This window comes from Molothrus ater, chromosome 1 (genome assembly GCF_012460135.2).
Source record: "Molothrus ater isolate BHLD 08-10-18 breed brown headed cowbird chromosome 1, BPBGC_Mater_1.1, whole genome shotgun sequence".
Lineage (NCBI taxonomy): Eukaryota > Metazoa > Chordata > Aves > Passeriformes > Icteridae > Molothrus > Molothrus ater.
In genome coordinates, this window is record NC_050478.2 from 81,016,200 (window position 1) to 81,043,074 (window position 26,875).

A 26,875-nucleotide genomic window follows, 5' to 3' on the forward strand; every position below is an offset into this window, starting at 1 on the left:
AATTCTTCTGCAAGCATAAAAACTTAGCATTGGCACAGACCCCTTTCTCTTAAGGAAAGCAGTAATTATGTGCACTGACAACTACAGAGAGGTTGGTCTGAGAAGCTCCAGACTATGGAAAGCAGCAAAGATCCTCCCCTCTCCCTCCCACAAGCCTGATGCTCTGTGTGCTTGCTCCTGCCTGACCTACCTTCAGTCCTCTCTCCCTTCTCCCTGGGCTCCTCATCCTCATCTCACTCAACCAGTTCTGGCTCCTACTTCATTTTTTGAGGAAAAACATTTCTTTCTTTCTGCCATGGTGGTTGCCCTGCTTCACAATTCTCATGTTACCCCTCCAGCACCCCCTACTCAACTTTTTGACCTTGTCTCCTGGTACACTAAGGCCAAGTCCTCCTGTTCCTCATTTTATTCTGTTTCAATCTGTCTTCCCCTCTTCCAGTTCTTGCTCTTCTGCACTAGTGTGGTTTGCCTTGAGGTTCCAGCTTCCAAATCTGATGCACAGCTGCGCTTTCAGGAAATTTCAGCCCTGTGTCTCTGAGAAATACTCAGGGTGGATGCTGTAGCTTAGCTGCAAAGCCACAGAAAGCCTTCATACAAATACTTGTGTTAATGGCAACATGAATTCTCACAACATAAAGAAATGTTGCTGGCTGTAGCAAGAACAGCCAAAGCACATCTTTGATGTAATACTTCCTCCCAGTGCACCTTCATATACTAAAACTTTGTGCTTAAATAGGAAATTATTAAATTAAATTGTTTCTTAGAGAAAAATCATTAACTTGCAGGTGTTTTAATTTAATATAGCACATTTTCTTTAATGTCATTTCTATAACAGCTGGCTTAGATTAAACCTGCAATGGCAAAAATTTCTATCAACTTCGGTAATCAGCACAGGGAAATCCAAGGCAAATAAAGCTGGGAAAACCAAGAAAAAGTGAAAATGAATTCAAATTCAGAGGACAGTAGACAAAAAACCATTAAAATCTCATAATACTACTCTAGAAAAAAATTATAATCTGGATAGACTTTGACAGAGACTAGAAAGGGAATTGGAGTAATTTGTGTTAGGCTACACGGAAGGTGACAGAGCTGAAAATACAATCTCAGACTCTAACATGCTGCATGTGTAAAAAATTGAAATAACCCACCAGCAAAATGTAAGAACTTAGTTACAGTATTTTTACATTTGTTCATTCAAGCTGTTAAGGATGCCATGACGTGAATAGATTTTGGACTATTGCAAAAAAACCCCCAAAATGTGTATTTACACATCACATGTATTCTTTTAATGATAATATAGTTGTTACATAGATATAATAAATAAATAAAATATTATTACAAATAAATAAAATATTATTAGATTAATTTCCCTATAACAAATGTGTGATTAAATATTTCTGTACCACTTTGGAGGCAGGGAGGGTCAACTGTCAAACATCAAACTGTCATCTTTTGGGGTACTTGCTTTCTTATTCAAACTACAGAAGAAAACCAGAATGGCCTGCATGGTTCGCACCTTGCTGTTAATATAATTCATTCAGATATTATGCTCTCTGCCTTTCCACATGACTTGGAAAAGCTAACTCAAGTGCTTGAAAATTTTCTTAAAACTGTGAATCAGGTCTGTAATTTCAAACAGCGAGGCAATGAGGTCTGAACCAAAGGCAAGGTGGGCACTTACTGCCCTGAGTTATTAACAGGGTCTCCAGCACAATTCCAAAATATGGCCCATACCGGCTATCTCGAAGAAAATTAACTCTGCCTCAGCCAAAAACTGCACAGCTCTTTATGCCGCTTCACACACACGCGGTTTGGCAGAACACAACCAAGCGCAAGGCGCGCACTGCCAATTAGTCACTAATTACAAGAATTATTTGAAGTGCAGACGATGCAAAACCACGTCGTTAACGGCCCGCGCCGTTTTCCCTTAGCACATAAAACCAGCAGGGCAGATCAGGCCGCAGGAGCTGCCTGCGCTGCCCTCACGGCACGGCACAGCACGGCACGGCAGACGCCGCCTGTTGCGGGCGCCACGTCCCCGCCCGCCCGGCCGGGGCAGGGCCCGGCGCCCGGCGCGGCACCGCCCCCCCGGCGGCCACGTTGACAGGGCGGGCGTGGGCCGTGTTCGCCGCGCCGTGTCGGTGTGCGGATACCCGGTGCGGGAGCGGGGCCGCTGCCACAGTAAAAATGTCTTCGCCTCCCAAAGAGAAAGCAGAGACGCGGGCCGGACACCCTCCTGCTGGTACGGCCGCCGGTTCCCGTCTCTCCGCTCTTTCTCTTGCCACGCCGGGGCACGGGACGGGGGGGTCGGGGCGGCCGCGGGCCGGCGGGGCCAGGCGCCGGTTCCCCGCCAGGTCCCCTCCTGTGCGCGCCGGGGCTGAGGAGGGCGAGGGCGGCCTCGGGCGGGTCCCGCCGCTGCCGGGGATGTGAGCCCCGGTAGGTTCGAGCCCCCGAGGATGCCAGCCCCGGTGGGTTTCCTCGCTCTCCACTGCGCTCCGGCCGCGGGAGGTGCGCTGGGATCCCCGCCTGAGCCCTGGGCGCCCGCGGCGCTCCCTGCCCTCCGGCAGCCTCTCCCGGTGACGGGCGACGCTCCCTGCCCTGCCTCGCCCCGAGGAGAGCTCCGCTTGTGGCCAAACCCTCATCGGGTGTGTGTAGCTTGGCATCTCTAGGCTCCCACCCGGCAGGCAGGCAGCGTTGCCTTCTGCGGCATCCCGCCCTCGAAAGGCGGCGGAGGCCTCCGGAACTCCGCCTGGGGCTGGTGGTGTGGTGGGAAGGGGAGCGGAGCGGTCTCGGCCCCACGCAGCTTGCGGGGCTGTTCCAGCAGAGTGTACGCTGAGTGTGAACAGACACTGCAGACCAGGAGTGCTCTGTGCATCCATTTTGCCTGTGGGCATCACGGTGTGAGTGTCAGAGCATCCTGCGTGCTTCTGGCTGCGATTCTGGAGCCTGGCAGGGTAGGAAACAGGTAAAGCTGCTTGAGAAGTGCCCAGCGAAGGAGCTCCATCGCGTTCCGTCCTGCTGCTATGTGCGAGTGGACGGTCATGGTGGGAGCTGTGTGTCACCTCTAGTGGGAAATATCTGCCAGGGTCCATAGACGGTAGCTCCTCTCTATGCACAGGTGGGGTTCAATTCCTCGCAGTATCAAAGTTGGGTTCCTTCAAGTACTGTTAGTTTTACTTCTTACAGTTTTCTTAGAAAGGAGAACTTTGATCCCTGCATCAGCAGTTTTACATATGTCGTCTAATATTTCCCTGCGGAGTAGTTGGTGAACTTTTTAAGTGTTTCAGTAAAAAATCCCAAGGTTGCTAGTTCTATATTCAGATCACTTGGTGAGATTTAAAGCTAAATTTGTAAACAGCTGTTGAACCTTAATTGAATTCTATGTTCTTTATGACGAGGACCTGAAATTCCTCTAAATAGAAGTGAGAAATAGTGGCTTTGCTTTTTGCATGGCATATACAGTTCAGCAGTGCAGGTAAGTCAGTCGCTTGGCTAAGCAGTCATTCCAGTCCTGCAGCCTCCCTTGTCATGGCATTAGCTCTTACCTGGCTTCTTGCTGAGCTGCTTCAGGGAGCAAACCAAAGCATCATTTTCCAGTGCTGACAGCTTTTGTTGCCCTAGCTCCTCGAGCTGGCTTGTCTTGAGGTACACATCAGCTTCAGAGTGGAGGGATCATTAAGATCTTACATTGGTTTAGCTCTGTCTTCCAGCTACAACACTGAGGAAACAAATATGCTTTGTAATGATATTTTCTGATGTTGTTCCATGTTTGAGGGTTTTGCTTCAAAACCTGTCTTTTGAAACTGGCGAAAATTTTTAAAGACCTGAAGTGAGCCTCTCTAGGCCACGTGAGAAACTAGCAATGTACAGTGTAAAATTTCAACTGGAGTACAGTACAGGTTTCCTTTGCTGTCAGAATATTTCAGTTTGAGCTTTTTACTTTTTAAAACATGGGCCCACATATGAATTGAAGAACACCTTCACCTATGCACCATTTAAGGCATACCTGTTTTGGGGTTTTTTTTTATTTTTTGTGAACATGCACACAAAATTTATCTTTGGAAGAAGGGTAATCACAGCCTGTCTTTGAGGCAAAAAAAAAAGCTTTACCATATCTTCAGGTTGCTTTGGGAAGAAGATTTTTCTAAACTGTTTGGCCTTTGGTCTTTTACCACCTGGAAAACCCACAAGAAGTGTTATGACTAGCAAGAGTATATATTTACTCTAGTGGTTGAAGATATGTTTTAATCCTCTATCTCAAGCTTGTTTAGATCCCTGAATATTAGAATAATGCAATAGATCGCTCTGCAAACAAGTTTTGATAAAATGAAAGAAATTCTTTTTAAAAATTATTACAGGTGGAATTTTATTCATAAATAACAAGGCAAATTTCTTTTAAAGAAAAGGTGTGAATAGGGAATCTCTTTTGATAAATGGCTTAAAAGGCCAGGTTTTGCTGCATGCAGTTCTATAAAGAGCACTGCCTGTAATTACAGATGTGTCTTACCCTACTGAGTATGTTGGACATGTAAGTTTAGAAGGATTTGGGTCATCAAATTAAAAGCAAAATTGACAAATCTGTTGTTTTTCAAGTGCTCCATTGGCCCTTGCTTACTGACTGCACTGCATTCCTCTGCATTGATCTTTCACAAAGGGGGAAAAGAAAAGGCTCTTGAAAAGACAGAGGGTAATGAAATGGAAAGAAACCTCAAGACCTCAGTGCAGGAAGTGACTTTGACCTCCCCTCTGAAATTTAAGAGGGTCCTAACTTAATCTTTATTAAATATCCCCCTGTCATTGAGATCAAGTGTGCCCATAATACATTGCTGAGTAGGTTTGTAAAGTTCCTCTGAACAGATCTGTGTAATTATGCTTTAGCTGTTCATCTGGTACATACTGTGGAGGGATAAAGGAAGATGATTGCGTTAATAGTGTATTTATGAAGGTTTATGATAGATTTTTGAAAATAGTTATGTGCTTTTTTGTACATTAAAAAAAATAGCTCTGAGCTGAGATTTCTGTGAAATGAAGGCATATAATAACTCCTCTTCTTACTTTGTTGAACACCAATGTATGCTCCCTTAAAATCATGTACAACGGCGTATTTTGTGTTTCCCTTTTCATACATCCTATCATTGTAATGGAATCTGTTACTACACACTACATAAGAAATAAATTTTTATGTTACTATTGAATACACGCTCAAGGAAAAGGAAAGCTGCTACGATTCCTGGTGTACTCTGGATTTGTAAAAGTTCTCCGGTTGCTGTGACCGGCGGGTGATTGGGGCTGAGCTGGAAGGTTTCCCTGGGAAGGACTGCCTCGGGTCTGCACCCTGAGCCAGCCGGGGCCAGCCCTGTCCCTGACCTCTGGTGCTTCTCTAGGCACTCAGTACTTGCTCCAACTCAGTGGGGTTTATTTCAGAATTGAGTCTCAGAAACAGAGAGCAGTCCAGCCGTGGGGGCAGGGAGGAAAAAGTAGACTGCTTCCTGACTGCAGATCAGCTTGAGTGGTAATTGATTAACACAGTTATTTAATACATTTCCAGCAGGAGTAGTCATACCCTTATGAGGAACGCAGGCTGGCATTCACAGGACTGACAAGGTAGTCCTGTTTGCCTCTCGAGGAGGGAGGGGGGGGGAAAACATGACATATGATAATTAAAATCCAAAACTTGTATTCAGTAGTTAAGCAGATAGACTTGTTGCTCTTCTGAGTGTGCTGGCAAATGATCCCTTCTTTATTTCACTCTTTAGTAAAGGCTTAGGGTCCTTGGCTGTCACCACTCCAGGGAGCCATTTCCTGTCCTCTCCTGCCTTAGCACCTGAGCTCTGCACTTGCCCTTCAGCACAGGAGCTGTTTTCTTCCTAATCCCAACACAGGGTCGTTGACACCATCCACTTCTGGACACTGCTGTCTGACAGTGTTCTGGAAGGTGGTTTATCAGTTATTTAAATCCTTTGTTTGCAGGATAAGGAAATCTGAGCTCTTTTAAGGATAATTTTTAAGTGACAAAATCACCATGGTAAGCATCTGTCGAATTAGGTAGTAAATGCTAGGCAAGTAGGAAGTAGCTGATTCTTCATAATTCCTGAGAAAAATCTCCAAGTGTTGAGTGGGTTTTTCATTAGCTTCATGGATGTAATCAGTTCTTCTCTTGTCACACCCTGAGGTAATGTAGCTTAGCTGATAACTTTTGAAAAGGAAGGTGAGTTATGCTGCAAGAGTATTTATCATCTTAAGTTAAATCTCCTAAAACTGGGTTGGGTATGAGCAAGCTATGTCATGGGTGGCAGATATGTACAGAATGCTATCTAATTATTTCACTTCTGGTCTCACAAATACACATGATTATTGCAGCTGTTTGCTGGTTCCTTCTGCACAGTAACCTTGGATTGCTAAATATAATTCAATTATGCACCAAAGTACTCTAAGCTGTATATACTATGCCTGATGATATTAGTTCAAAAAAAATCACATTTAAAATTCTAAGTTGCTGCATTAGTCACTCTTACACCTTTTTAGTTGTCTGGTTATTTGCTTTTTAATCCCTGCTTTTTAATACAGGCAAATCTGAAAGTGTTAGCTGTGTATTTTTTCCAGTGACAGATAAAGAGAAAAGGGGTGGCTGGTGGCCTGATGATATACAATGTGAGAGGAGAAACATTTTAGATCTAAATTAGCACCAAATCTTCAGGTATCATTTTCTCTACTTTTCTGTTAGATGTTGAAGGACATGGAAGTGTGTGTATTGTTCAGAACTGTTGTTTGTAACCCTGGCAGATGTTGCTGTGGAGACAGCATCTTCCATGAAAAGTCATTTGAAACAAATAAGTAAAAGGTCCTGACTGTGCAATGATGTTAAATTTAGAAATTAATTAAAATAAATCAATAATTTATAAATAAATGTAAATAAAGCATAGCAGTACTGTGATTAACTGAGATGTTAAAAGAAGTCTGCACTTGACAAAACTCAGTGTTTGCTTTTGCAAACAAACTTAAATTTCTAAGGAGCTTGAATCAAGACAAATTAATTGGAATTTTAATTTTTGCTTCACTTCAGGCAACAAAGAAATGTAGATTTCTACAAAGAAATGTAGTCTTTCTTTCCTTGTCCCATGTGAAACATTTCTTACCAATTAAAGTTTTACACTGAAGATGGAACACAAATGATTTGGGTTTGGGGTTTTTTAGTGCATGATAAGAGGACACAGTTTTTATAGGTTTTAAAAGATATTTCTTTGAGTTTGTCTGTTGATTGCCTGTCTTTAGTTAATGACCTTTATTGAATTAGAAGTTTATCATTCAAATATCACTCAGAACGTAAAATCTGTTTTTAAAAGACAGGGCCAAAGCTTTCACTTTCTCCTGGTGCAGGTCACTTTCTCTTTCCTGCTTTCCTTCACCCAGGCTGTAAAATTTATGCACAGCAGTGGCCTTTCCATTGCTGTCCTCGTTAAGAATTGGGAACTAAACCTGTGTCTAGGTTTCTGGGATAGCACTGAACAGCTGTGGGGTGCCCTGCTCCCTCTGTGGCAGGTCACAAGAGCCACGGCCGCCCTGTCCCTGCCAGCTTCAGCTTCTCCGAGTGCTGCTCTGGCATCCTGCTCGCTCCGAGGGCTGTGACACCTCTGCCGAGGCTCACCACAGACACTGTGTCAGGCACTGTGAAACACAAAACCAGCGTGTCTCTAAGTGGTTTTATTGACTTCTGGCCACTATAGTGGTTTTCTGATGTGGTTGCTGATGGTAAGTGTAACCTATCCAATTAAGGTAATGAGATGCATCATCTTATCCTGTGCTGTCCTGTAAGCATGTGTAGCAATTGTTGAAGAAAAAGAAAAGTATACTATTGAACCAGAAAGCAGATCAAGAACAGCCTGTCTGTTGCTCTGCTTGGTAGCTGCAGTGCTAAGCCTGGCTTGCTTCCTGTTTTAGATTGCACTTTGGAGTGGATAAGTGATGCACATAAGTGGATCTGCTTTCACTTCTTGTTTTGTGTTTCTAAGGGCTGCTTTCATGTTTGCATCATTTCTAAAACTTAAATGATGCAAGGATTGAAAATGTTGTAAATACTCATATGTTTTGCAAACCAAAAAGCTCTGTTCTAAATGCAAGTTAACAGTTCTCCTAAATTTTGCTTTTTATTACACTGTTTGTGAAGTACTTCTTTGTATAAATACCATTATTATAGCTGTAGTTTTTAACATGAAATGACAAGTCAGTTTCTTTGGTTTGTGGCCTTTTGTGTAGTGTTATGCAAGTCATTGCATCAGTTTCTTCTGACTGCTGCATGTTGGTATGGGGTGAAGGAGGAATTAAAACAATTGAGTTTTCTGAATTGTCGTTGGAAGCAGGCGGTAAAATGAGCTGCAGCTTCTCAGGATAAGGAAAGATGGCATCATGTGAAAGAGAATGGCAGATGTGGTCCTGAAGGAGCTGTTCTTTAGGCCTGCCACTTTTTAACCCTTTGTGCCTCTTTTTGGAACTGTGGTTACTGTTAAATTACTATGAAAAGTATCAGGAGGGAAGCAGAGTGTAAGGAATTCCTTACATTCTTCACTTAACATTGATTTGACTGAGGTTTGTTGTTATCTATTTAATTTTCATTCCAGTGAAAGCCGGTGGGATGCGGATTGTGCAGAAACACCCACACAATTCAGATGCCAAAGAAGAAAAAGATAAGGATGACCAAGACTGGGAAACCAGCAGGTGAGCACTTTGATTTGGTGCATGTGGTACAGTGAATTTCCATGACCTTGAACCTTATCACCAGTTTGTTTTCCTTGTGACTAGCAGACCAAAGGTGCAGTTGTTTTTGTACCATAAAGCAGTCGCAAGTTGGACACTCCTTCAAGACAATTGGGAAATTTGGGAATTTTGATATTGCTGAGCCTTCTTTAAATGATTCTGTCATGTAAGACAAGGCTGGAGAAAAAAGTACAATAGAAGTAAAACCTCAGCTTTCCTAAGATGTTTCACTTCAGACTGTGCAGAAGCATAGAGGCTAGGCATACTTGGACACAGGTATCAGGCTGGCAGTCCGTATATGAAGTGGTCTTTCTCTGTGCTGGGTGTTTCCTTTTACCCTTTGGCCCCTAATCCTTTGTCTGTGAGGTCTTTCACACTATGGTGCTTTTGAATAGACAAGTAAAAATATGTGGTACTAATATTATCTGCTTTTATTTTTAGATGGGAATCTATCTGTTTTGGTGGTAGAGGGTACTAAGACTGCAGTTACTTAGCAGTTTTAACTAGATTTGTGGGATTACTGCTGTTTAGAAATGAAAGCAGGGAGGTTCGATGGACTGTCGCTGTTTTTCTGTTCTTACAAAAGCCACCTGGTTTTGTGCTGCTTTCCTCAGCTAACTGTTTTTCTTTCCAGCCAAGACTATATTTACCTGAAATGTTTATCTACTAACTTAGGTCATGGGTTTGTCCTTGCTATTTGCTCAAGTAACACAAACTAGAGAACCATTCCTGTGTTTTGGTAAGTAGACTGACTTAGATGATATTTATTTTACACGTAAAATAATGGTAATAAATAAACATTGTGAAAATGTCTAGAAATAAACCCAAATGTGTTTATTTACTTGAATAGGAAACACCTTTTTGAGAAGGGAAAAGTAATTTTAATTAATAAATCCAAATACCAGTCAGGAGAATTAAAATTTGTGAATTTCTTCACAAATTCTTTCTTCATCAGCCAAATTGGTCATCTTGTAATTCTGCACTGTGACACATCAGTTGAAAGTGTCTGTATTGCAGTCAAGTTTTGTCTAAAGTAAAAAAAATTATCTTGGGGTCAATTTAAACTTCGTGTGGGGATATATCCTCTTATTTGAGATGTTGACCTTGACTGGGCAGCCAGTGTCCACCAAGCTGCCCTATTATTCCCCTACTCAGCAGGATGAGGAGGGAGAAAGTAAGATGAAAAAACCCATCTGTCAAGATAAGAGCAGTTTAATAAAGGAAAAGCAAAGGCCATGCATGGGAGCAAAGGAAAATAAAATATGTATCCACTATGTCCCATCAGCAGATGATGTCCATCATGTCCAGGGAAGTAGGGCTTCAGTATGTGTTAGGGATTGCTCTGGAAGGCAAATGTCATAGTAATGAATTCTCCCTGCCTCCTCCTCCTTTCTCCTAGTTTGTGTTGCTGAGCAGGTGGTCTGGAATATTCCCTTGGTCAGTTGGGGTCAGTTGTCCTGGCTGTGTCCCCCCCAAGATCTTGTCTACCCACTGCCTGAGGGTGAGAGGATAATGTTGGACAAGCAGCTTAGGTTCTGTGGAAGTGCTGGTCAGCAGTAGCGAAAACTGGTGCGTTTTATGTTATGTGGTGTTCCTGGCTACCAGTACCAAGCACAGCACTGGGAGGGCTGCTGTGGGGAGAATTTACCACCTCAGCCAGACCCAGCACAGTGATATGTACCTGCTTATCTTTCACTGGCACGCCAGCCTCATGGCAAGGAGCCTCATTAGGATCCAAATGACAAGACTTCTTGTGCCTGTTCACAGATCTAAGCCTCTCTTACAACACAGCACCTGCTTTATTCCCTTCTTCAAACAAGATTATGTTTTCCCTGTTTCACTTAATGGTGCAGGGAAAAGTTAAAATTTAACCTCGATTTTTGTGGCTGTGTCTGCTGTAGCAGGTGCTGTGACACAGTAGAAGCACATCAATAGAGGTAAGCAGTGGGTGCTGAGGACTTCATGTTCACACTGTGTGTGTTTTAGAGATAAATTAGTTTGGTCATCTGGACTGAAGGACCAATCCCAGCTGGCATGGGTTAGGTGTCTCCTTGAAATGTGTGTGTCAGTTTAGCATCACCTCAGGGAGTCTAGGTGAGGTGACCTGAGACCAATCCCCAGTGTGAAACAAAGCCTAGACAGCTAGGTTGGAATGACTGGGAGAGAGCTGAACTCTTGATCTGTAGATGCTAACAAAAGCAAACTGTATTTTAATACTGTGAGCAAAGGTTATGCTTTTTAGACAGAGGAGAAAGTTTAAAGACTTCTAGAGCTATCTTATTAACTAGCTGTGGTACATCAAAATCCATTCTTTCATCCACCTCCGGATAGTCAAAACGTGCTCTTTGAGTGTGCCCTTTGCTTCGGTTTTCATTTGGAGGATACATTATCGGTTTGTATTAGGGACTTGTACATATAGTTATTCTGAGTCTATGTATCAGACTGAAAGTATTGAGTTGAACTATTTTATTTCTTTGATCTAATCCTCTTGAGAAAGAAAGCAGCAGGAGGATGTAAGTTAGGTGGGAATTAATATGAATTATAAGTTTGTTTACAAGTCAAGAGAAGTTGTTTTCCTGGTAGAACTGAGGGCTTTTTGTGTATATAAGGGAAAGGGTTTAATGTGTCTGTTGTAGGCTCCTTTGGGAATACTTGCACAGCTCTGGTGGCAGTACAAGCTATGTGAGCAAGAAGGTATTTAGCCATAGACAGAATAAGCTAGTCAAAATTAAATTAGGTTTGCAATACATTGGCTGCTTTTGTGCTGGAAGGTGCAGTCCCCCAGAGTTTGTGTCTGCTCCAGATGATTCATAGTGCTGTTTGAAAACCCTTGGATTTCTGATGTGTGTGAGGGGTGGTTTATCAGGAAATGGATTTGTCAGGAGGGGTGAAGTGAGCATTGCTCTCCAGCACCAATATATATATGTACCTTTGTGGCTTAGTTAGCTGGTATTTTATGTCCCTTTGTTAGGCAGGTGTGGAAACATCCGTGTTTTTAACTTTGTACTAGCCGTGGTTTTAGTCTTTGCCATTTTAAGGCGGTATTGTTGATATGATGCAATCTCTACTCCCATTGCATCTGAAGTCAAAAGAAGCAAACAGCCCTTCAGGAAATCTCTGTCAGCTGATATGGGCCCTTCAGGAAATCTCTGTCAGCTGATATGGGCAGCTGACAATGGGGCGAGAAAATAAGAAAATAGAGAAGAGTAATTTGTGTGTGAAGAGGGAGGCTAGGATGAGTCATTATTTTAACCTCATTGTAAACATATCTGAAGACAGATTAGTGGAATTGGCAGTAAATGGAAGCAGAAGAATTCAGTCTTTCCCAGAGTTCTCTGGGAACTCTGAGAGCACATGGCCTCCCCATAATGGCACAGATCTGAGCCTGTTGCTGAGCAAGAAGGCTTCAGTTCATAGAACTATTTGTGGCTTTGGAGACAGCTGGCGTTGTTTTTGCAGCTTGCAGGAAAAGAATTGGATCGGTGTTTCTAGTCTTAATGTAAACGAAGCTGACATAGGTAAACACCCCTGACATAGCTAACTGTGCTGTGATAAAGGTGACTTTAACATTCACCAGGTAGGCCTTTGTTTCTTTTTCTCAGTTGTTTAGCTACTTGAAGTCCAGTTACTGTAATTTACTCTACAAAGTATTTTACTCAATTCTGTTTCCCAAAATAAAATTGTTATGGCGACCTCCCATTACGTGAAATTGTAGGGAGACTTGTCAGGGGGGTGATTTGCAATCCCTTAAAACAATATGTGATAAAGACCGTTTTGCACAAATTTGAACTTTTCCTGCAGGGCAGGTCTCAGCCTTGAGTTGTAGCAGAAATAATTTCATGTCTCTAGTATAAATATAGTTTTACTTAAAAAAGGAATGTCTGGATATGATTATATGGTGGAGAAGGCTCGATGGAAGAAAGTTGCACAGTTTGATTTAGGTGAACTAAAGGTATGTGTGGCATCAAAGCCAGTGGAACCCCCATGGTCAGGGTGTCCATCTTAAATTGTGCTGTGTGGTAGGATTCTTGGCCCATATTCTTTTCAAGATGAGTGATTTTGATCAACTTGTTTAGAGCTAGGATGCTGGCTGGCTGAACTTCTGTACTGATGAATTACTGATTTTTCTCAGGGTTATATAATTTCTTAACACTTATGTTGGTTTGGTTTTTTGGATACAGTTGCAGTTTTTATTGATTGACAGTCATAGTGATTGCTGCTGGAAGCATTTTTGTGATGCTAGAGGAGGGTGAACCATATAAATAGAAGTATGGTTATGAATCAAAACCATCATTTTTCAGGACTGCATGTTATCATAGAAATTATTTGGAATAAATAGGCTACTCACAGTCCTATGCTTTATTAAAAGCCTGTTAATGCCTGTTTTACTGAGGTTTGCAGTATCATGTGCATTCCTGTGCCAGCAGCTGTCTCTAGACATAATAAATACTCCTGTAAGACAGATAATTTGAATTGAGAGTTGCATGTTCAGTTTTGCACAAGAGATTCATTAACTGTCACTCTGGGATCTCAAGAAAAAGAAACTGTAATTATCTATCAGGATCTGGATTAAAAAAAATATTTAAAGTATCTGGCTTGTTTTTAACAAACAGGGTAAACTGCAAAGGCTTTTATGTCTTAAAGACTCTTGCCTTCTCTTTTGTTATATTTCTGAAACAAAGTGGGTAATTACCATGATTTAATTACTCAAGATAAATGCAGTAGTGTAGTTTCTCTATATATGTTTAAATTGTATGTGTTTTGTGTCTTAAGCCTACCTGGAGATTGTGAACCCAACATTAAGCCTGACTTTTACGATGTGGATATTTGCCTTTCATCCATCAGGTGAAAGGAAGAAAGCCAAGAGAGTAATTTAGAATGTTGATTCAAAAGCAAAATTATGCTAATGAAGCATATGGGTGTCTGTATGTCAAAGAGTACTCTCAAAACTTAGTTACATGGTGAGAGAGGAGTTGTCAAAGGCCCCTGTTATCCTTCAGTGTTACTTGTTAAGTCTGAATACGCAAGTTGAGCTAAAGCTGTTTTTTTTCTTTTGGAAGTGCACTGAAAATCTCAAAAACTTGGGTGTGGGTATGTACTTTCATTCAAGAGTGAATTTGTTTTTTCTTTTCCTCACTTTGCTCTGCTGCAACTGACAAGAAATAAGTCTCAGGCATTATTTCTGGTTTTTTATTTGCCACTGAAGATTCTCCTGTCATTAAAATATTCTTAGTTTTTGCCTTGTCATGACCCATGTTGACCAAACTTCTGACAGAATTTAAAAAATATAAATTGGCTATATAATTAAGCCATTAGAGAAGGTTTGTATGTCTGTTTACATCCTGAATATGGAAGTGTTTGGAACTGTTTCTGTTCTTTGTATTTTATTCTTCTGGTTGTTTTAGCTGGGGTAGAAAGTGTAGAGTCAAAGTTCTGACCCTTTAGCTTGGGAATAACTGCTCTTCAGGACAGCTGAGACCTGGGAAATGATGTGTAGTGTTCAGTTCACTTGTATGCACATCCTTTAGGAGGTAGTTTCCATCACGTATGAAGATATCCCAGTCCAGGTGGCTCTGATGTAGTTTGTAGTAGAGTCAACAGGTGTTTGACAGAGGGCAATATTGAGAGTTATATGTGTAAACAAACAAAACACCCCCCAAAACTTTGCAGCTTGTTAAACATGGAAACCAAACCCATATAAATGTGAACAGGTAGCAATGAACTTCCATAAATACTCGGAGTGAATAACCCATCAGTGTTCCTCTCATGAAGTTCACCGACATAAAGCTGAAAAAGACCTCGTTACCTGTGTTCATGTATCTGTAAAACCAAAGTTACGGAAATGTAAGCAGGCATTGACTCAGTGGTGAATATTTAAGGTTAAAAGAGACAGGTCAGGACAGACAGACTGCTACACCTTCTGCATAAGTTTCTAGAGAGCAAATGTGCAACTTTGGTGGGTAGAGGACTGACTGAGTCCCCTTTTGCTTCAAAGGTCCCTTGGGCTACTGTGTCAGTGGAGGCAGCCTTGAAGGAGTGATTTAGTACTCTGTTAAAGCATCTGTTATCCTCTTCTTGGACAGAATTCAAATTTCTTCCACCATATCTCTAACCATCTCTTTTTTTCCCATCTTTGTGGCCTGATTGTGTTACCTCCATGAGTAGATATGGTTGCACAAAAGAGCTTATGTTCATAGATTGTATTGTCATTTTACATTTGACTACATAAAAAATGAAATTTGATTAAACGTATGGATATAATGGGTATGACTCAGGGGTTTTATTCCTGTCTTTGGCTTTTGAACTCTTGTTACTCAGATACAGAGCTTCGGAGACAACTGGCCTTGAAAATGAAATGTCTGGTGGAAATGCAATGGAAAAGCAACCTGGCTGTGAATACTGTGCTTGTGGTTTCTGGGAATTGCAGCAAATGCTGGGTGTTACCCCATGGTCATATTAGAGCTTTGTGTGACTTTCTCTTTACTTGGCTAAATATTCCAAGGGTTAAAAGAAGCTTCTGCTGGAAAAATGCTGTCAAAGAATTGCAACTATAATTTTGTAATATTATTAAGCATAATAATAAGCATTATTAAGCAATGTAGCAGAGTTAGGGAAATAGCTTCCAAAATATCTTTATTTCCAAAAAAGATTCAGTGGTTAGTGCTTGGGGTTTTTTTTAATCCCTTCCCCATTCTTATCTTTATTATTTTGGACTTAAATTTACTTCACAGTTAAGGGAATAGCTTCTTAATAGTGTTACACCATTCTCCTTTACATAAGTGGCATTGCCTTCAATGCATTTTTCTACTTTATTATTCATCTTTGTGTCTCAATCTTTTGCCTAGGGTTTTTATGATTAGCAGATGCTCAAGTCTGCTAAAGTTTATACATACATAATTTGATTAGTTATAAAACCTGAAAACAATGTTAGCTGTGTTCATGTGATTTTTCAGGACAATACCTTCTGCAGATGACCAGTTACTTTGAGAAGTAGCAAAGTAATTGCTATGACCTCTGTTCAACTCTATCAAATGCCTATGCAGTAACAGATTTAAGTGTATGTACAGTGAATAGAATGTGTAATACTGATTTTTAAATGCAGAGCTACTGTAAAGCAAGAAAATAGGCTGTGAATATCTCCATTTAAGAACTGAAAATATCTGTGAATGTAGGAAATGGAGAAAAAGCTAAGCAAGATTATGAATGAAGCATTCTCATACAGGAAGATGAGAGCCTTCTGAAAGACTGTTTTATGCTTCCAGTATTTCTTGATGATTGAAGCAGTAAGTTGATAAATCCATCAGTGTAAGTGCCAGTTATGACATTATATGGATAGTTCTTTTCACATTCCTGAAGTACTGTGTGCCTGTGTGAAAGAACTAAAAAAGATCTGATATTTCTCCCCCTCAAAGTGAATAGAAGATAACGCCATCCAGCTCAGTGAGAGCCAGGTTCTGTCCTGAAAAAACATATGCTGTCTTATGAAATTAGCTGGAAAGCTGAGTTGAATTGTCAGCCAAGCTGGTGTAAGAAAAAAAGATTTTAACAGAATGAAAGTCTTTAATTTGTATTCTGTGTGATGAGAAAGGTGAGAACAGCTTAGTCATATATGAGAGGAAAATGGATGGGAAGCACTGTCTTTACTGTGGCACAGCTTAGTTAGCACAGCATTCCATGTCAGTACAGAAAAGTCAATGATCTTGAACTAATAGCTTGTGTGGTATTTTTCCTAGTTCTTTTCTCTTGATATCCTTCTGAAGTATTGGAATGCATGGGATGAAGGTGACTATGCCAGTCTGTCTATAAGCACAGGCATTATAAAGCACAAAAATTTTCAAACCCAGAAGTACAGTCAAATCCATTTCACTATACTAACTGAGCTCAAATCGCTATTATTGAAGTGTTCAAAAGCACTAAGAGTATTTCTAAAGCTAAAGGTATTAATTTCTCCTAGCAAAAGCTTGCAGAGGACCAGATGCTACTCATTTATTTAGCATCACAACCCTATGTTTGAAGTGAAGTCAGCAAAAGCTGAAAATGAGTAGGAGGTGCGTGTGATTGTCACTGTGTGCCAAGGAGGGGGATCTTTTTCCAGTAGCACCTTTCTCTCCTTTCAGTTTCTTCTGCCTCAGCTGCATCAGGCACCAAACTTTGAAGTAGTTTAATATTAAAATAAACTTTGAATTATCATTTCTTAACTGTCACTGTTCCAAACAGGAGGGAATTTATTTCACTCCCAGCTGCTCCCAGAACACTGGTACAAGAAGCAAGAGATACATGGGAGATAGATAAGAACAACGCTGAAAGCATTTATTACATGTCATCATTAGAGCTTTATTTAGTCTGCTGTGGCAGCTCATCCTTGTTTGTTGGGGGAGTGTTCACTGCAGTAGGCTTGCTGCCTTCTGATATTACTGTAACATTTTAATCACCACATCTTGGTCAAAGACATCATGTTAAATAGATGGCAGTTAGTAAAAATACTTTAGCAACATTCACACAAATCTTAGTTCTGGAAAATTTCAGTTTCTCTGGGACTTATTCCTTAGAATATGTGTAGTGCCTGGAGCTGGTACTGTATTCAAAGGGCAGCTGGCTTTGTTGCTGCTGGGTACAACCAAAGTGGTTAGTTCTTTTCCCTAATAATCTTGAAATTTAACTATTTTCTTCTTCTTTTTTTTTCCCCAGCTTGTTAGAGTTATAATTAAATACTAGACTAGGCTAGCTCTCAGTTACGTCTGGCTTCATCTAGCACCTCGCACTGCAGTACTGAATCAGTCCTTGAGATCCAGGTACTTTTGAGTGCTGAGTGTTTGCCCATTGCTTTCCAAACCCTATTCTAAAGCCTTCTTTTTTACTTTAAATAAATAAATCAGTGCAGAGCTCTGGGTGTTACAGTGGAAGAGCTAGGCTGGATTTTTTGCTAGAACAGCTTAAGTGTCTCAGAGTATTTGAACTACCAAAAATGTGCAAAATAATTCAGTAACCAAAACCTCGTTACTCACTGTGTCCATCCTCGTACACCTTGGATGTTGCTAGTAAGCTTGACTGCATTCCAGTGCTGATGGTCACTTTCATGAGACTGCAACCTCATATGAGTGTTTAGAACATGCAGTCGTAAACTGTGTTTACTGTTTAGTGGTTGCTAGTTAAAAATTGCTAGATTTTTATTTGTGTTTAAATATTTTATTTTTTCATACAATTTATTAACATATGTGCTCATGTGCAACATGTTATTGTTGCTAATAAGCAATTTTTTTTGCTTGTAATGCAGAATTGTTTTTGACTTTGTGGAGCACTAAGGAATTAATCAATCAGTTAAGGGACAGCCCCATTTGGCTTGTTTGTTAAAATGTTGCTTTTGTATGGATGGTGGTGGAATGAAATTCTAGTAAGTTGAACTGAGTATTTTTCACTTCTGTGATTCTTCCTTTATTTCTGGTATCATGCTACCCAGTGATTCTAGAGGAAAAGTGTATTTAGCCATGTGTATGCTGTTTTATATCAACAGTGACACTAATAGCATTACCACAAATTCTTCCACATAAGGCTATTTAGAAGGCTTGTGACTAAATGAAATTTAGCCTTCTTATTTTTTGCTTTGAAAACTGCTATAGAATTAATTTCCTGTTTTCAGAGATTACACAATTCTGTTTCTGCTGGTGTGTTTGAAAGATTTTATTCTTCTTCCAGTTTACAATAGGGAAAAAAGTCCAGAACAAAAAAAAAGCTTCTGTGGAGTGGAGCTTTGTGTTATGCTGTTTTCTCCAAGCATAGGCTTTCTGGCTGATAACACTGGTTGGTTTGGTTCCTTCCCTGTATTGGGATGGTTTGGATTACCTCTATATGGCTTCGAAGTTTAATACTACATTTTTCCTTCATATCTTATGAACAATTGCTATTAGAGAAAATTTGAATTCCTGCTGATAATGAATTATTTATTCCTTCTGCATTTCTTTGGAAGATCTCTCTTTATAACACCTTATTTCCTAGTTCAGATTCTTATTTTGTGTTGTGTCTGACTCTTTAAGTGATTTCTTTATTAGTTAGTGATCACCAGTTATTCTCATCCTGTTGTATTTTCCTAAATCACCTTTTTTTTTTAACTCCTCAGAAGAGTTTTAATGTTGAGAGACCTGTATACCTTTCATCCTCCTATGCAGAGCTAACAGATTAGCTGGTCTGATGATCAGGACTTGGCTGTTTTATAAAAGTTTTCTGTGTCAGACTGAGAAATAAATAAATCTGCTGTTTAGGAGCTGTGTAGTTCTAACAGAACTAGATGGTAATAGTAATATGTTTTAAGGCCATTTATGTGTCATTTCTGTATTTGACTATTGCCATTTCTCTCTGCTTTATCCCATGCTAACTCAGTTTAGTGAGAGGTCTTACTGGTGTTTTTGGAAATCTCTGCATACCCAGTAGGCTAGAAGATTTTTGGGTGTTTTTTTGCTTTGATAATTCCCCTCAGGTTTTAATACCTTTTACTGGGAAGAGAAACTTGCCAAATTAATGCACATTGTTGTCCACTACCATGGGAGGAGAAAAGGGAAGATAACTGCTCAGAGTTAATGCACCAGATTTTGTCTTCCTTTGTACCTTTTTAAAAGTTTTTGTAGGTTTATTACATAATGGTTTTTTAAGAAACTGGATGTTTCATACTTCTCCCTGCCTGTTCCCATGTCTTCTAAAACAATAAATAAGTAGCAATACAGTGAAGGAAAGAGGGAGTAATAACCTTGTTATAGTCTCTATCTTTCTCTTCTGTTTTAAAGAATATGGATGTTTCTGCAGGGCCAGCACAAATATCTGCCTGTGCAGCACTCCCCAGCAGATGGTCCTTTGGGGCAGTGTACAAGGAGAATTTGTGTACAATGAGCCCAATAAACTCCCCCAGCATCTAGCAATCCAAATTACTCCTGAGGAACTTGCTAATCAAATTACTGCCATTTGACCTGTTCCTGTTTCTCTATCCCTCTTTCAACCATTTCTCACCTTGATGATCCCCTTCCTGAAAAGGCAGCATCACACTCCAAGTAGTGTCTGCTGCAAAAAGTTTTTCTTTTTGCATGCCTGGTAACTTTTTCCTGTGTCCCTCAAGTATTACATACTAAGAAATACTGAATAATTTACATTCTCCTCTTTATTGTATATTTTTCTTGAGTTCTCTTTTATCATTTTGTTTGGGTTTTGGGGGTCATAACTAGAATTGCAGTGTGGAGGTTAAAAGCCTGCCCCAGACATACGCACTGACATAGTTCTATTTTTCTGCTTCTTTTCCTTCTCTTAATTGTTCTTGTGTTACAGTTGTCTTTTTAGCTGCCTTTTAGGTATTAAACTGCTGATTTCAAAAATCTTTTCCCAGTGACTCCAGCATTTGTTACTGAGTTTAATAACTGTGGTAGAGGCTATCATCACGTAGGTTCAGTTAGGATTGTTTCTCTCGATGTGTGTTTTCTGCATTTATCATGGTGCCATCTTTCTTCTTTCCCTTTATTGTTCTGTCATTCCTCTGAGATCTCTTGTAACTGTTTACATTCAGGCTTTTTTGTCTTGAATAATTCACTAACATTAGCATATATTGTCATCTGTTTAGACCTGTTTTCAAGTTTCTTGCAGGATCCCACTGTTAACCTCCATCATTATGATATTTGATTTATTCCTCTTCTCTATTTTCAGTTTGTGATTCTCGAGAGTGTCTTTTGCCATATCCCATGATAACTCAGTTTATCTACTGAGGAGCCTTGTTTGCATTTTTTGGAATTCTGTGCATACCAAATAGACTGAGTTGTTTTTTTTCACTTGATCATTGATTCAGATTTTAATACCCATCCTATTAAATATTTAGCCAACAAATATAAACTCTATTTTGGGTTATTTTACAGTAACTTTACCTTAAACACTCATTCTCTTGCTAGAAAATCCTCAGCTAAGATTTCCTAATACTACTACACTTGTTAGATAGCATGCAAAAATATGCAAACAAAGCTATTAAGTAATAGATTCATCTGCTGAATCTAAAATAGCATTCATATTGCTGAAAAAAAGGAAATCTTTATTTGCTTGTTTTTAGTATTTCCTTTTCTAAGCTATCTTTATGTACATACTTGAGAGAAACCTTGGCAAATAAATAGCTTCTGTGAGATAAGTGGCATTGATTTGTTTTTATTTGAACTTAATTATGTTACTACAAATGTGGCGAAAATATCATCAAATGGGACAAAGTGTCTGTGCAAAGAACCTAGCAGCAAAATTTCCATCAGACATCCCCTTGGGTTTTCACAGCCTCTCTAGTGATGTTTGCAAACACTGGAGTTACTGAATCTTCACAGTTGATGTTTAGTCTGCCATAATTTCAGTGAGTGTTTACAGCCATGACATTCCATAGTGTGTCCCACCTTTCAGTAGAGAAGGCAGTGCTGAGCCAAGCTTCTGGGCAAACAGTCATGCATTAGGATTTGAATGAATAAACAAAAGCTGTGTTTATGGGAATGGTGGGCATATTACTTGGTCTCTGCAGCAGTACAGGGTTGATTGTTGTCGGTGACCTTGGAAGTAAACAGTGAATCTTCAAGTGTGCTAATGGTAAATAGCTGTTTTGCTTAGTTAAATGCCACACCAATGGTGAGGAACTCCAAAAGTGCATCAGTAAATTCTGCTGGTAAATAGAGATGAAAAATTTAAGTACCACATGTTAGTCTAACTAGCAGAGTCTCTGCAAATAAATTCTAGTAAGTTCAATCAATCTTTGGATGAATATCAAGATATGGATGGTTTTGATGTAAAAGTTTAATTTGATTCTGTGCATACATCTTTTACTTTCACTTACCTAAAGTAAACCATTGGAAGATATGAAATACTGCTTTATGGAAAGAAGCCTGTAAAATCTTTGTGCAGAATAGAGTTGTTTTAATTCAGTGTGTAGTACTTGGTGTTCATGACTTTTCATATTTAGTAATAAACTTCTCTTCACTCACCTGCCCCTGCAGCCCTGGTGGTTTTCATTTTGGATGCAAGTCTGCGGTCCATCTGCTGTTAGGTATCTTGAAATATTTCATTTGTAGGAGATGTTCTTTTGGATACAATGTCCTGGAAGAGTTCACATTTGGTAGGAGTGCTATTGGCAGCATAAATGTTGACTTCTGTGGTGCTTGTCTGTGGCACTCATCAGCTGGTAATTTCAGGCAAGCCAGAAATGATCAGAACTGACATCTAGTGCCCATGCAGTAGCTGGGACTAGAGACACTTCTTCAGCAGTGTTCAAAAGTAAATCTCTTTAAACTGGAGCAACAGCAGCATTTCCTGAGGCAAGAGGAGTCTTCTGAAAGCATGATACAAGTCTTCTTGGATCCTTGTATATAGCATCCTACAACCAACCATTTTCTATTAATTTTTCAGTGGCCTTTGTAATCCAAACTTTTTTGCAGAGTTTGATGCCATTCTGGAATTCTTCTCCACTGGTAGGGCACTTAACTGAAGGGCTGTCAGCTAGGCTGGTGAGTGGCATAGGTGCCTGGGCTGTGGGTGGTACTGTGTTTTGGGAACAAGGTCACAAGCACCCAGTGTAAACCCAACTTGAAGCTGGAAGATCAGTCTGAGCTCAAGAAGGACATGTTCTTCCTGTTCACTTCCACTCTTGGACCGCCCTGGTTTGGAGCCCTTTCCTATAAGGTTCATGATAAGCAAGAACCTGCATTACTTTGGTTTTGCTAATCTCCCCCAGTCTTAATCCAGGAGTTATGGATAGGGAGGGTTGTTTTATGATCAAATACCACAACAGCATAGAAACAGAAGATGAAAATCCCTTCAGTTGCACTGTTGTCCCTGCTTTGCCTTGCAGATTGAAACACTTTCAGGCTGCTGGCAGTCTTGTTACTGTCTGAAATATTCATGTGGCACCTTTGCATCTTGACTAGATTCCTCTCTCTGGCATGGTGGTAGGGAGAGACAGAAGGGTGGAGGTGGGGACAGCATGCTGTCAGTGAGGTCAGACAGTAAAACAGTTAAGCATCTTCTCTGCAATGGGAGCTCTGCTGCTGTTGCAAGCCCTGGCCATGGGCTAACACAGTTTTGTGCTGGTTAACAAATAAAATGACGGAAGTCTAGGCTGCAGCCAGAGTGAGAAATAACCCACTTCCCCTAGTTCCACCAGCTAGGAGGAATAATCTGTTGCCTGAGGTTATCTACAGAGCATTTGACCTCTGTGCTTTTCAGCTTAGCCAGGAACAAGCTTGTAGTGGTTTTGGGTTTGCAGAGTATACGGCTATCCCTCTAACTCCAATTTGAAATACCTTCTTGAGGAGAAAAGAAATTTGTGAGGCAACAAAGTTGACTAGTTCTTCGCTCACTTTTCTGTAGAGGTGAATGATTTGCTTTATATGAGCCCAATTATGAGTTAGAAATTACAAGAAAATTTATAATCTTGTCATAGTAAAAATATGAAGTCACATAAGTGTTCATTTCTGTAAGCAATCTTTGAAAAAAAAAATGGTTGTGAAAACTGTTGGACTGTGTTCCCACCTGTCTGTGATCATCCAAGAGAAATTGCAGGCAATTGGGTATTTGCCCTAGAGGCCACTTGAGCTGTTATCTATGGGTATCTGTTTCCTGCTCTGGGTAATATATGGAAAAATTCTTCAGAGCCTAAGGCACGTTTAAAAGACTGCAAGCTGCATTGTACTCAGGCCAGCTGAGATAAGACAAGATATTATTGAGGAGCCCTGCAAGGCAGTCAGGTTGGTGTTGCACTCCTAGGGTAAGCAAAGGTGTGGCGGCACCAGCTTTAAAAACTTCTTTTTTTTACCTGCCTTTAAACATGGGATCTTTGGCCCCTGGTGCAGGTGGTGCTGTGTTCTCTGTCAGTGCCCACTGAGAAGCAGCATCCAGTGCATAGGTCCTTAAAATATTTATGAAATAATCTTCTGCATCTGTGCCACTGCTCTGTTGAGATCTCTGCTCGTTCTTATTGAAGTTCATTAATCAGTTGTGGAGTTTTGGGTTTTAAATGCAAGTCCTTCATATTTGTTCTTCATTACCTGGCATGCAGTAAACACAGCTGCTGAACTTGAGTTTCCTCAGGAAAACATGCTGCAAGAGCGTTGTGAGTAGGCTATGAAAATCTGACATACTCCAAGTCTCTTAAAAAAAAGAATCTGCTTTGCCAGATAATTTGGCACTCCCTGCTTGAGTGAGCAGGATGGAGTTGAGGTTGATTGGCAGGCTTTACAGGCTGGAGAGGGGAGCCAGTGTGAACATGGTGAAGTGCAGCATGGCCAAGTGCAAAAGTCCTGCACCTAGGCTTGGACAATTGTCATCACACAGGCTGTGTGATCAATGGATTGAGAGCAGCCCTGCAGAGAAAAATTTGTGGGGATTCTGGTGGATGAGGGGCTGAACACGTGCACTTGCAGCCCAGAAGGCAAGTTGTACCTTGGTCTGCACCCACCTGGAGTATTATATCCAGTTCTGGGGACTCCCAAGATAAAAAGGATGTGGACCCGTTGGAGCTGGTCCAGAGGAAGGCCACAAAAATGGTGAGAGGTTTGGAGCACCTCTCTTGTAACGATAGGCGGAGAGAGTTTTGGTTATTAAGCCTGGAGAAGAGCACGTTCCCAGGATACCTCTTTGTGGCTTTTCATCTTCTATAGGGATTTTACAAGAGAGATGGGGACAGACTTTTTAATAGGACCAACTACCACAAGGGGCAGTGGTTTAAGCTGAAAGAAGTTAGATTTAAATTAGATACTAAGATGAAATTCTTTACTGTGAAGGTCATCACGTGCTTGAAGAGGGAAGTAGTAGATGCTCCATTGTTGGAAGTACTCAAAATCAGGTTGGATGGGACCTTGAGCAGACTTCTCAAGGCACTCTTAAAGATGTCCCTGCCCATAGCAGAAAATCATGTTTAAACATGACTAGATCATGTCTTAACAACCCTTACAACCCAAACCATTTGGTGGTTCCATGTCTACAGGTAGTGCCTATGTTGTTTAATATTTTGAGAGGAGGGAATTTCAGACTGTTGACTTATGACTGTATTTTTAAAAGTCCAAGCAAAAGAAGATTGTCTAACTGAAGCACATTTGATGTAGAGATTTGGTGTTCTTGCAAACAAGAGCTGTGGAAGGTTTGAAAAAAAAAGACTTAGAGTAGCAATGTTTGTAGTCTCATTTATGTATAAACCATTTGCGTTAAAAAATACCAGCCTCCATATGATACAGTAGAAAGAAATTTCCTTATAAGCAGATTCTGGTACAGTTTGCTTGCTGTTGTATGTCTGACACCTCTTCCTGAGGCAAGATGAGGCTGTGAAGGAAAGGGAACACTGACTGATACTGAATTAAAAATACCAAGTCTTCAAGGCTGATTTTCCTGGCATTTCTTTGAGTATTTCTTTTCATTTGATGTGGGAAGACAGCTGTCCTTCAGTGTCCTTTGGTTTCTGGTAGCTAAACATCAAGGGTTCCCATTGTGTGACTTTGGCTATTGTTCCTCAGGCCTGGAGGCACCTTGTAGACCTCAGCTGCAAAAGGATAAGGGCATGGATAGATGAAGAATCTGTCTGAGGAAAAGCAATGAAGTGTAGAGGGTATTTGGCTTAGTGAATGTCAGTTCCTCAGAGGGGCTGCCATCCTTATTTAACAGGGTAATACAGGAGCAGTTGTCTTGTTTCCTGTACCTTAGCAGCAGGGTCACTAGTGTATGATGGTGACACCTAAGTCTGGATTTCATGTCTGCTTCTTTAGGGGGCAGAGAAAACCTCTGTTTTGTTTACCAACTAAGGGTAACTAAGAGGTTTGCTGTATTCGCTGTAAGAATTTGTGGAATAACAGGAAGAGCAGTCCCACCTAGCAGGAGGAGTATCAAGAAAGCTGTGTGCTTGATGGAAGCAGTATTTTGAAAGAGAAGAGGTATGTGTTTTAGTTAAATTAGTGTGTGTTCTGTCACCAAGGGATTGCCTGTCAGGTTTAATTTGAAATGAAACTAATTGTTAGTCTGACAGCTTGATGTGCTGGGAAACGTGATAAATACATTGGTACCAAAAATCGTTTTCAGCTCTATTATCTAACTGTTGTTTGATTTAATGAGAAAGGAAGAGCTGAAACATGAATGTTTTTAGGAACAGCTGCCTATAAGTTTTGCTTATGTAAAAATAATGCAAGATTTTTGTGCTCTTTTCATCAAATGCTTTTAAAAACTCTTGTACTCTTGTTTCATAATCTTTGCTAATCAACATAGGCATAAAAATATTGCTAGCTCTGGTAATGTTAGTGTGTTTATCCTGTTTTTCTTCCTTACTCAAGCATATCCAGGATAGAGAGCAATCCGAATTCCCTAAACTACCGAGATGTAGAACTAAAGAATTAATTTGCATTTTTGGTCATAAGAGATTTCATTAGAATCACTTGAACTTTAAAGAACTAATTGCAAGCTTATTTTACAGCTGGTATTAAAAGGATAGCAAGGTCACTTTCTCTGATCAAAGTGAAGACTGAAAATAACTGCCTGGCAAATCACATAGATAAACTTGGAACCAATTGTATGAATCATCAAAGTTTTATTGTTATGGCTTCAGACTGGTGTAATTAGGCATTACCTTTTGGGCAGACACAGAATGTAGTCTCCCTCTCAAAAATTAAAAGCAGCTTGCTGTGAGACTGGCTTTGAAATAGAAAAGGCAGTGGTTTGTCAGGAAGGTAGGACTTCAGGCACAAATCTGGGCTAAGTACTGTCTTTGTAGGCAGCTGTCTTTACTGCTGCCACCGGTTTCTTCTCTTTGCTTTGTTCCAGCAGTTGTTTTGATTTTCTGAAGAAGTCACTTAACATTTATTGGCTCTTGCCTTGTGACAGCAGCCAAAACTGTGCAACAGTACCAGAAAGATTTTCAGTGAAGCTTTCAAGTTGAGTTGACTCCTAAATATGTGTAAGCATTTGTTTCTTTCTTAAGGAATTGGGTTTTTTTTCTCTCGTTTTGCAGTATGCTGTCATCTCTGGAGGGGTACTGGTTAGTGGCAGCAGGGAAATGTTCTGTTTTCTAAAGTTCCTTTTTTATCCTGCAACAAGATGTAAATCAGCAGAGGATCCTTGCTGTAGAAACGTCCAGGGACTAATGTCTCCAAGCAGT

At 40.4% G+C, this 26,875-nt stretch overlaps 1 protein-coding gene across 1 annotated transcript in view; it reads left to right on the forward strand.

Annotated features, from left to right (window-relative positions):
• The first annotated feature begins 2,103 nt into the window (after positions 1–2,103).
• The window catches only part of DAP (death associated protein), a 51,418-nt gene continuing 26,646 nt past the window's right edge, over positions 2,104–26,875 (forward strand). The window contains exons 1-2 of the mRNA XM_036404402.2: positions 2,104–2,242; positions 8,616–8,712. Of these exons, the coding sequence (XP_036260295.1) occupies positions 2,188–2,242; positions 8,616–8,712 (152 nt within the window). The 5' untranslated portion in view covers positions 2,104–2,187. The remainder of the gene's footprint in view (positions 2,243–8,615; positions 8,713–26,875) is intronic.